Raw genomic sequence first — 8551 nt, 5'->3', positions numbered from 1 at the left:
TTGTGCAAAGGTTATTGGTTAATCTACATACAACTTTGCTCTCTCTCCATATTTAATACATGCCACATCATCACTATGTTTTAGGTGGCAAATTTATCAATACCTATCTCACAACTGTTGAAGATGCCCTAATAAAAAAACTACTCCTAGAGGAGTTTCTTGGCCGAGTGTGTCAGGTGATGTGAGTGCCGGATCCGATCCTTCGAAGTTCAATCGCACGGTGGATACCGTGCAGTCAACGGCGCAGCCCAACTGACGCGGTCAGCGGGTTTTCTTTGTGAGGATCAGTAGGGTTTTAGCTCAACCGTCCGACCCTATGGAAATCCCCCCCAGCTCCGCCCCGGCCGGCGCCGGCGGCGCGGCCGCCCCCGCAACCCCCGGCTCCTCCTCGAACCCATCCCCGCCGGCCAAGCGCCCCAGCATCACGCTCCGCCTCCTCTGCCCGGCCACCCGCGCCGCCGCCCTCCGCCCCGCGAGCGACCTCCACGTGGAGCACCCCCCCGTGGGGGACGAGGCCGTGCTCGTCGTATCCGGGCCTGATGCGCCGGCCGCGGCCGTGAGGGTGTGGGAGCGGGTGGTGGGCCACAGGGTCGGAGGCGACGAGGCGGGGGAGGAGGGGGAGGAGAAGGAGGTGGCCGGCGTCGTGGGCTGCCGGATGCTGGCGGCCGGGGGGCAGGTGGGCTGCGTGCTGGGGAAGGGCGGGAAGACGGTGGAGCGGATGCGGCTGGAGAGCGGCGCCCAGATCAGGGTCTTCCGGAGCAGGGAGCAGGTGCCCCCCTGCGCCTTGCAGGGGGACGAGCTCATCCATGTACGCATCTCAACTCCCTAGCCTTTTTTGTATGCAAAGATGAATGAATCTGGGTGTTGCTTGGTGGGGTATAGTCCATGAAACCAGTGCCGTGCCTGTGCCGGCAATCTTTAAATTGTACACTTAAATTCAGTAAGAAATTAGTATGGTTTAGGATTGCCATTTAAATGCTTGCTTGAACTGTGCAATTAAATTTTGTAAGGAAAATGAGATTAGGATTGTCATTTGCCACTTTGGAGTGCATTTTGTAGGTAATTATCAATATTAGTTATGTGTTACAAAGAATGCGTTGAGCGATTTGAGTCACTCAATTAGGTATGTATAAAGATGTTAAGCAATTTACTAAGAAATTCACTACAGTGCGTCCACACACCGTGCGATGTTCGCGCAGCCGCTGCCACTTCCCTGTGACGTTGGCATTCAGGGCAATCACATGGCGCTGCCACAAGCACTCAGCTGATTATGTGGAGGGGAGCCAGTCGCTCTATGAGACTACTCTATGCACGTTCACGTGTGATGATTCCTGATTTTCTAAATACTGAAAGGAAATGTCCTTATCTGCAGCATTAACCATCAAATGTAAAAATAATGCCTGGAGACTCTGTGTCAAAACATCAGCCAGTTACCTGGCATATCGGACAGTTAATTCTTAATTGTATCTCGGCCACCTGCCGATACGAAAAGCACCTATTTGTGCAATTAACTGGGTGGGCCGATTTATTGGTCTGTGAAGCTGATTAATCGTCTGTCAGACCGAATTATCAGCTGGGACGATCGACTGCCTGGGCATTTTGGCCCAAATTTAGCCCGTTCCCTCCCTTCTTCCGCAGCCGCCCGCACATTAGGTTAGCCCGTTCCTCCCTTCTCCCACAGCCGCCTACGCATTAGGTTAGCCCATTCCCTCCCTTCTCCCTTCTCCCACTCATTCTCCTTTTCCTCCCACTCATGGAGGAGCAGCCGCCGCCCCTAACCCTAGCAGCCGCCAGCGCCGTCCCCTCCCTGAGCACCCAGCGGCACTGTCCCTTCCCCGAGCAGCAAGATCCCCTCCCTAGCAGCTGCCAGCACGGCCCCCAGCAGACAGATCTCCACTCCTCCAGCTGCTTCATCGCCTGCTCCTCCTGTCCTGTGTCCATGGCGTCGCCAGGCAGCGAGGTAAACTCCTCTCCTCCTGCTGTTCTGCTGCTGTGCTGTTATCCTATAGTATCTGGTATGTACTGATGTGGTGGATTTGGCATCTGTAGCAATCTACAGCTGCTTCTACTGCAGCAAGTACCCCAACATTGATTTTTTTCTTCAGATGCAGCCTATGATATATAGATATGGCCCTAGTTAAGCTACCAATAATGGGTTACAAATAAATACAGTTAATAGACCGATAAGCTGATTAATCCCTACCCAGCACCTGACCGATATGCTAAGAATTACTGATATCCTGAACATTCAATGAACATTTCGATGGCCTCCTCTACATCAGGACACAACCACCTGCCTGAAATGGCTGCCTTCCCATACCCAAGCAGACCGTTGAGCATGAAGCCATGAACTGATGCCGTTCGTTTGAACACCATCTTATCGATGGAAGGCCCACTGCTGATTACCTGCATTTCTCAGGCTCAAGTTTACATGCTCTTTTGTGGATTTGTTGCTAACCCCGACAGCCTTTAGGAGATCCAGATCAAAAACGTCATCCCCTTCTCTATGAACTTTCATGCATATCATGGTCTTGCCCTGTCTGGCTGTGTGAACCCATTGAATCCATACCGTCGTTGTGATCTTGTTGTTCAAGGCCTTGGCGCCAGGTTTCACCATTAGCTTCAGCCTGCTCCACGGATGCCGCTTCCTCACTGCACTTTGCCCTTGTCAGCAATGACTCCCTCCTGACCCTCAACCTCTTTGTCCCGGGGCTCGAAAGCCTGTTGTTTCCTTCTCCTCCAACGTGCTCTTCAACTGTGCCCAGTCACAATCCCATGCCTCCCTCCACCATCACTCCAAGGATGATTAGTCCATCATGCCACTGTGTTGTTTGGCCCCAGGGCGTGGGTTGCGCACTTCATGAGGGACATGTAGGACGGTGCAACTTGCAGATGTGGTGTAGGTTAGTTCCCTGGGGTGCATCACAATATCACATGTCTTTTGACGAGGACACGGTTATGCATCTGGCATGAAAGGATGACTCTTTTGAGGAATTTCAGCAGGAGGGCGTGCTCAACTGTATGTGTTCCACTGTTCACACCCCATCATGCAAGGCGCTCATTTTCCAAATATGTTGACCGTTTGATTTATGTTGATGTAATGGTTGTAATTCTGGATATGATGTGGAACAATGATGATTCTGCACTAGGAGTCAATTTTAGAATGAGAGGTTTTCTCTGGGTGGTGAGCTGAAAGCATAGAATGGGACATAGTATTAGAATGTGGTTGTGTGCCTGAGTTGGCATGGTTTTGCTCAAAATACTAATATGCTTGCTTGTGAATGAACTTGACCATATGCTGCGAATTGGAATATCATAGAATGCTGGAAAGAAGACACCGTTCTAGCATGATGATTTTGGTAGGCATCTAAATAATCTATGGTTGGTTTATGTTAAAGGTCATGGTCTTCTTGTACCTCAAATACATGTGCCCGTATTAGAAAATGGGCTCTGAATGAACTAATCTTGCTTGCTTTGTACTTGGCTCTAATTTAATTCATAGTTGGGCACCTAAAGTGAGCTCATTCTTGTGATTTCTGAACAAAACTGTCTTATCGATGATACGTTTGCAGAGATGTCGAGTTCATTATGATCGAGTCCCACCCCTCTACTTGTGAACCTTTTACACAAGCAGTCTTTTTTTTTCTCTCACCAAACCATCAGGCAAGAAGAGTTGCAATTTCTAAAATACTTGTGTGGATTGCTTGGAGATTAACCAGTTCTACCTGTTGTTATATTTAACTGGTAATGGCTTTTCTTAGTTTTGCGGTGCTCGTGAAATCAAGATTTGCTGTTATATTGGCATGTTAAGCTTTAACCTGGATATTTAATCTTTTGATTTCACCTTATTCTAACATGATGATGTTTTCCTGTTAGATAAGTGGGAGCTTTTCTGCAGCAAAGAAAGCACTTTTATTGGTTTCAACCTGCCTCCAAGATAATCCTAGGCCAGACACAAGCAATTTTCCATCTGGAAGACCATTCGGGCCTCCAGGCAGTGGAGTTGGTTGTCCACCTGGTGTGGATCCTCATTCTCAAAGAAGCTATTTACCACCACCACATGTTCCTGACTATCATGCAAGGAATTTTTCAAGCAACGGTGCTGCCCCTGGTCCTAGATTCTTTGTTGAACAAGAGATAATGTTCAGAATGATATGTTTAAATGACATGGTGGGCGGCGTAATTGGAAAAGGCGGTTCCACTATCCGTGCATTACAGAGTGAAACTGGTGCTTCAGTCAAGGTTATAGACCCTGTTGCTGATTCGGATGAACGTATAATTGTGATCTCTGCGCGTGAGGTGTGGCTCTTACTTTCTCCTCATAACTTAGAAAGAATCACTCATTTTCCTCTTATAAAGTTTCAAGTAATGAAATTCTTATATTTCCTGTGGGAAACATTTTTTGTATGGATCTGCGTCTTGGTGAATACTTGCATATCATGACAATGCACAGCAAGTTGGATGCTGGCTCTATCCTGCCAGTATTGACAAGGATATGGGGATTTACTTTGTCCATTCATTATCTGTTGTCCGAAATTTTATTGATGGATGCAATTTTTGTTTGTGCAGAATTCTGAGATGATGCATTCTCCATCTCAGGACGCATTGATTCGGGTATATTCTAAAATCTCGGAGGCGTCTATGGATAAAAGTTCTTCTGTACCTGCCAGGCTTCTTGTTCCAGCGCAGCATATTGGTTGCCTACTTGGCAAAGGTGGATCCATAATTGCAGAGATGAGGAAGGTAACAGGAGCCAGCATCCGAATTTTTGGGAATGAACAAATTCCAAGATGTGCACAACGAAATGAAGAGCTGGTTCAGGTATGTTCCAGCTCCACTAATCAACCACTCCAGCTTTTGACTTTTCGTGCCTTTGTATGTTTCGATCTCGTGGACATCACAGTTATCTCTAGGTTACATGCCCTTTTTATAGTTTGCTAATATGACGGGAACCCGCGTGGGTGGGCTTGGGGTTGCATGCATATAGGGTCGTAGAGAAAAAAAGTGCTGGGTACTAAAGATGGTTGATCTGAAGTGTCAGACTCTTAACTGAATGAAACTGTGTTAGATGGATTGTCTATTGGTGTATTTTCCTTAAAAGCACTGAAGCTTCATCATTGAGTGTAAACTTAGTTTACTCCACAGCAAATAATGCAATGTATTAAGAATGTTCATTTAGTATGAAATGGAAATAACAGCATGCATCAGCTTCAAGTTGTATTAGCAAAAGGTCTCGCGTTGAATATTTAAAAGTTATTTCTACCTTTTTTAACGTACATCAGGATTCAAAGAGAACTACATAGTACATTTTCTCTCTCAAAAAAAAGGTAACTGCAGGATGCCTTTGTCCTGTGAAGTAGTATAAGAGAACTAATATTTTCTTCGTTCATGTACTGTAGTTATGCTGCAACTCTTTCATGGTAATTTCTTAACTACCATGAAAATAATAGTACGCGTCAACTTGAAGTTGTATTAGCAAAAGGTCTTGTGTTGAATATTTAATATTTTTTTCTACCTTTTTTAACGTACACCAGGATACAAAGTGAACTACAGTATACCTTTGTACTGTGAAGTAGTTTAAGAGAACTAATATTTCCCGTTCATGTACTGTAGCTATGCTGCAACTCTTTCATGGTAATTTCTTAACTACTACGTATTTTGTGCTCCAAGTCCTCCATTTGGAACATGATCTGAGTTAGTTGGTTCCTTCACATTGTTTCCCTTGAACCTTCCTTCTAAGAAAATACACTTATGATGCATATGTGCGTCAGTCATCTATTTTGATATCATGCTTAACAAATATAGGATCACCCAGAAGAGAGGAAAATAGAAGATCACTTAAGGAGGATTGTTGAGTAGATGCAGTTCAGACTATAACTTTCTCGAGCCCTTGTTGCAGGTCACCGGTAGCTTTCAGTCCATCCAAGATGCATTGCGTCATATCGCTGGGAGGATTAGAGATCTCATCATTCCCCCGAAGCCACATCCTAGTGGAGGCATGCCTCCGTATCCACCTGTTGGGAACCCTTCTCATCATCAATCAAGACAAGAAGCTCCACCACATCACAGTGGAGGCATGCCTCCCTATCCTATGCATCCTTTCAGACCTAATCCTCCTATGGGTCCTTTTGATGTGGCAGATCATCGACCACCTGGCCCACCTCCTTCACATCCAATGGAACACATAAGTGCTGATAGGATGCCCTACCCGTATGGTTGTGAACAAGGAGGTCCTCGTCCTTTTGTTGAGCAGCCATCACCAAGAACCTGGGCTCCTGAGGTTAGTACATGGAGAATGCTGTTTGACATAAGCATAACTAATTTAGCATGTTGTTGGTAGCATATTGTGCACAAAGGTCTCTATTAAGAACTTCCACTGTCAAGTAACTCCCAGTAAAGGTTGCAGTTTAGGATGATCTGCCATTGGATTTTGTTCAAAACATCATTTGTATGCACATCAGATTGCTGATTTAGGCACTGTGGTTGAATGTATAAGAATCAGGTCCCTTATCATGTGCAGGCACCAGCAACTGACGCTCCAAGAAGCATGCCTGATATAGTACCAGCTGTAGATTTCAGAAAGGGACCAGGGGCAAGGTAAGTTCAATACTAACTGTTTGATTCAGCTTTCTGCATTCTTTTTTAATCATTACACTCTGGCTGTGTAACTAGAATTTACCATCAGATGATATCTTTTTGTTCAAAATACAATGTATACAATCTATGTGGAAGTTCTAGTCCATTGATAAATGAATCTGTAGGAGTGATCCTTTTCTTGAAGAAATTAACACCATTTTTCTGACATCATCAGCAGTGAAAACCAAGTGGCTACACCAGCAACTACAACAACTGAAGTTGTCATTCCTTGCAAGTACATAGGTTTTGTTTGTGGAGCCAATGACAGTGACCTCGCTGAGATAAAGAAGGTACTTGCACTCTTCTTTATTGTTTACCTAAATCAGATTAAACGATACTTGTCCCATGTTACCTTGTGCTCATCGTATAAATGTTGGCTTGTCGTTTTGTCTTAACTCTTAATGCCACAACACAGTCCGTGCATATCACTTGCATATATTTCAGCCTTTTATCACTCTTGTAAACTCACTTGAAACAGTCTTAAGTCCTGGCTGCCTCTGGCTCTCTAGCCGTAAACTCTATGTAACCCGTTTAAGGAGCATCCGGCCACAGGGCTGACAGTGTTGCCTACCTTTCAGATATCCGGCGCTGAAATTACAGTACATGATCCAAAGCCCGGAGATACAAATTCAACAGTTATTATATGTGGAGACCCCGAACAAACGAAGAGGGCGCAGAGCCTGATTCATGCTTTCATTTTTTGTGGTCTCTACCAAAAATGACCCGCAACAGTGGTGATATTCGCCATCATAGACCCGTGGATCCTCCTCGGAGGTTTTCCACCTGGAGAGTTTTTTGTTTTCCTTTCCCTGAGAGGTTGTGTGTACATGTACAATAGTGATTGGGTTGTATGTAGATAGGATTGAATTGGTGGCTGGCTGGACACACAGACAGCGCCGTTGTAAGTTGTTGAGTCGATGATAGCTGGACGCATGGCGCCATTGTATTGCTCAAAGTTGAGTCGATGTAACTTGTTGTGTTTGGTTGAGGGAATTACCATGGAAGGCGTGCCCAGCTCTCTTGTCATGTCCTTTTCCTGCCTTGCCGTTCTCTTTGAGCTCGCCTCTGGGCTGGGAAGTTGGTCCTGCCTGTTCTCTGTATGATCGATCATTCATGGTAGGGAGTTTCCAGGAAACGCTATGGTCAGGCAAGGACAGCTGATGCTGGCATGACTTGACCTGCAGGATCAGAGACGACCCGAGTCAACCGCACCTCGAGATTTGCATTATTGCAATAGCTGTCACCCTCGAGTCCAAATAATTCAGGAACCATGTGCAAGGCCTTCGTTTGGAACTCAGGAATTTCATGACAACTGCTGTAAGCGCTAATTACTTCCTTAGTTAGTACAAAGTTGAGTCACTTATTTTGGGACGGAGGGAATAGTTGGGAAGAATTTCAGCTGGGCATGAATTCCTTTCTGGACAAATAAATACTATTAGCCGGAGGCAGTTTTCTTACGGAAACACCGGACAGCCACGGCATCTTGGAATATGCATGGTGGTACGGACCATTCCAAGTTACCAACTGGACACGAAGAAGGCCATTTTTGTCCAGCAAGAACCCAGAAGTAGAAATGCACAGCCAAGACGTAAGCCTAGACTTTGGTTGCTACTAGAAGAAACGCACATCCAAGTCCCGGTGGGTCTTCCCAGAGGAACTTCTAGGCAACCGCGAGCTTGACATTTCTAGGATCTTGTTGGTATGCTTTCGGATGTGCTCCACTAATTAATTATCTATCCCCGTGCCTTGGGCAAGACTACAAAACGATGCTCCAGCTTTGGGTGAGACCTATGCTTACCATCTTGTGCCGTCAAGCATGCATGCATACGACTCTTTTTTATACAGCCAAGCATGCGTAGGATAGGACTTGGGTACCTGTCATTATGGCTTTGTAGCCAGGCAAGGACGAGCGAGT

The 8551-nt window shown here is 45.7% G+C and overlaps 1 protein-coding gene across 2 annotated transcripts; it reads left to right on the top strand.

Moving 5' to 3' along the window:
- The first annotated feature begins 272 nt into the window (after positions 1-272).
- LOC125509862 (KH domain-containing protein HEN4-like) lies at positions 273-7650 on the top strand. Of its 2 annotated transcripts, none has more exons than XM_048674891.1 (7): positions 273-808; positions 3877-4299; positions 4570-4821; positions 5900-6280; positions 6521-6597; positions 6815-6926; positions 7215-7650. In XM_048674891.1, exons 1-7 carry the CDS (start codon positions 317-319, stop codon positions 7356-7358), a joined length of 1881 nt encoding a protein of 626 aa, XP_048530848.1. In that variant the 5' UTR covers positions 273-316; the 3' UTR covers positions 7359-7650. The 2 variants fall into 2 exon arrangements, with proteins under 2 accessions (XP_048530848.1, XP_048530847.1); XM_048674890.1 differs by having other exon boundaries at positions 6812-6926.
- The last annotated feature ends 901 nt before the right edge of the window (positions 7651-8551 follow it).

The sequence above is a fragment of the Triticum urartu genome, chromosome 5, assembly GCF_003073215.2.
Source record: "Triticum urartu cultivar G1812 chromosome 5, Tu2.1, whole genome shotgun sequence".
In the NCBI taxonomy this organism is placed as follows: domain Eukaryota; kingdom Viridiplantae; phylum Streptophyta; class Magnoliopsida; order Poales; family Poaceae; genus Triticum; species Triticum urartu.
This window is presented reverse-complemented; position numbering and strand designations above follow the sequence as displayed.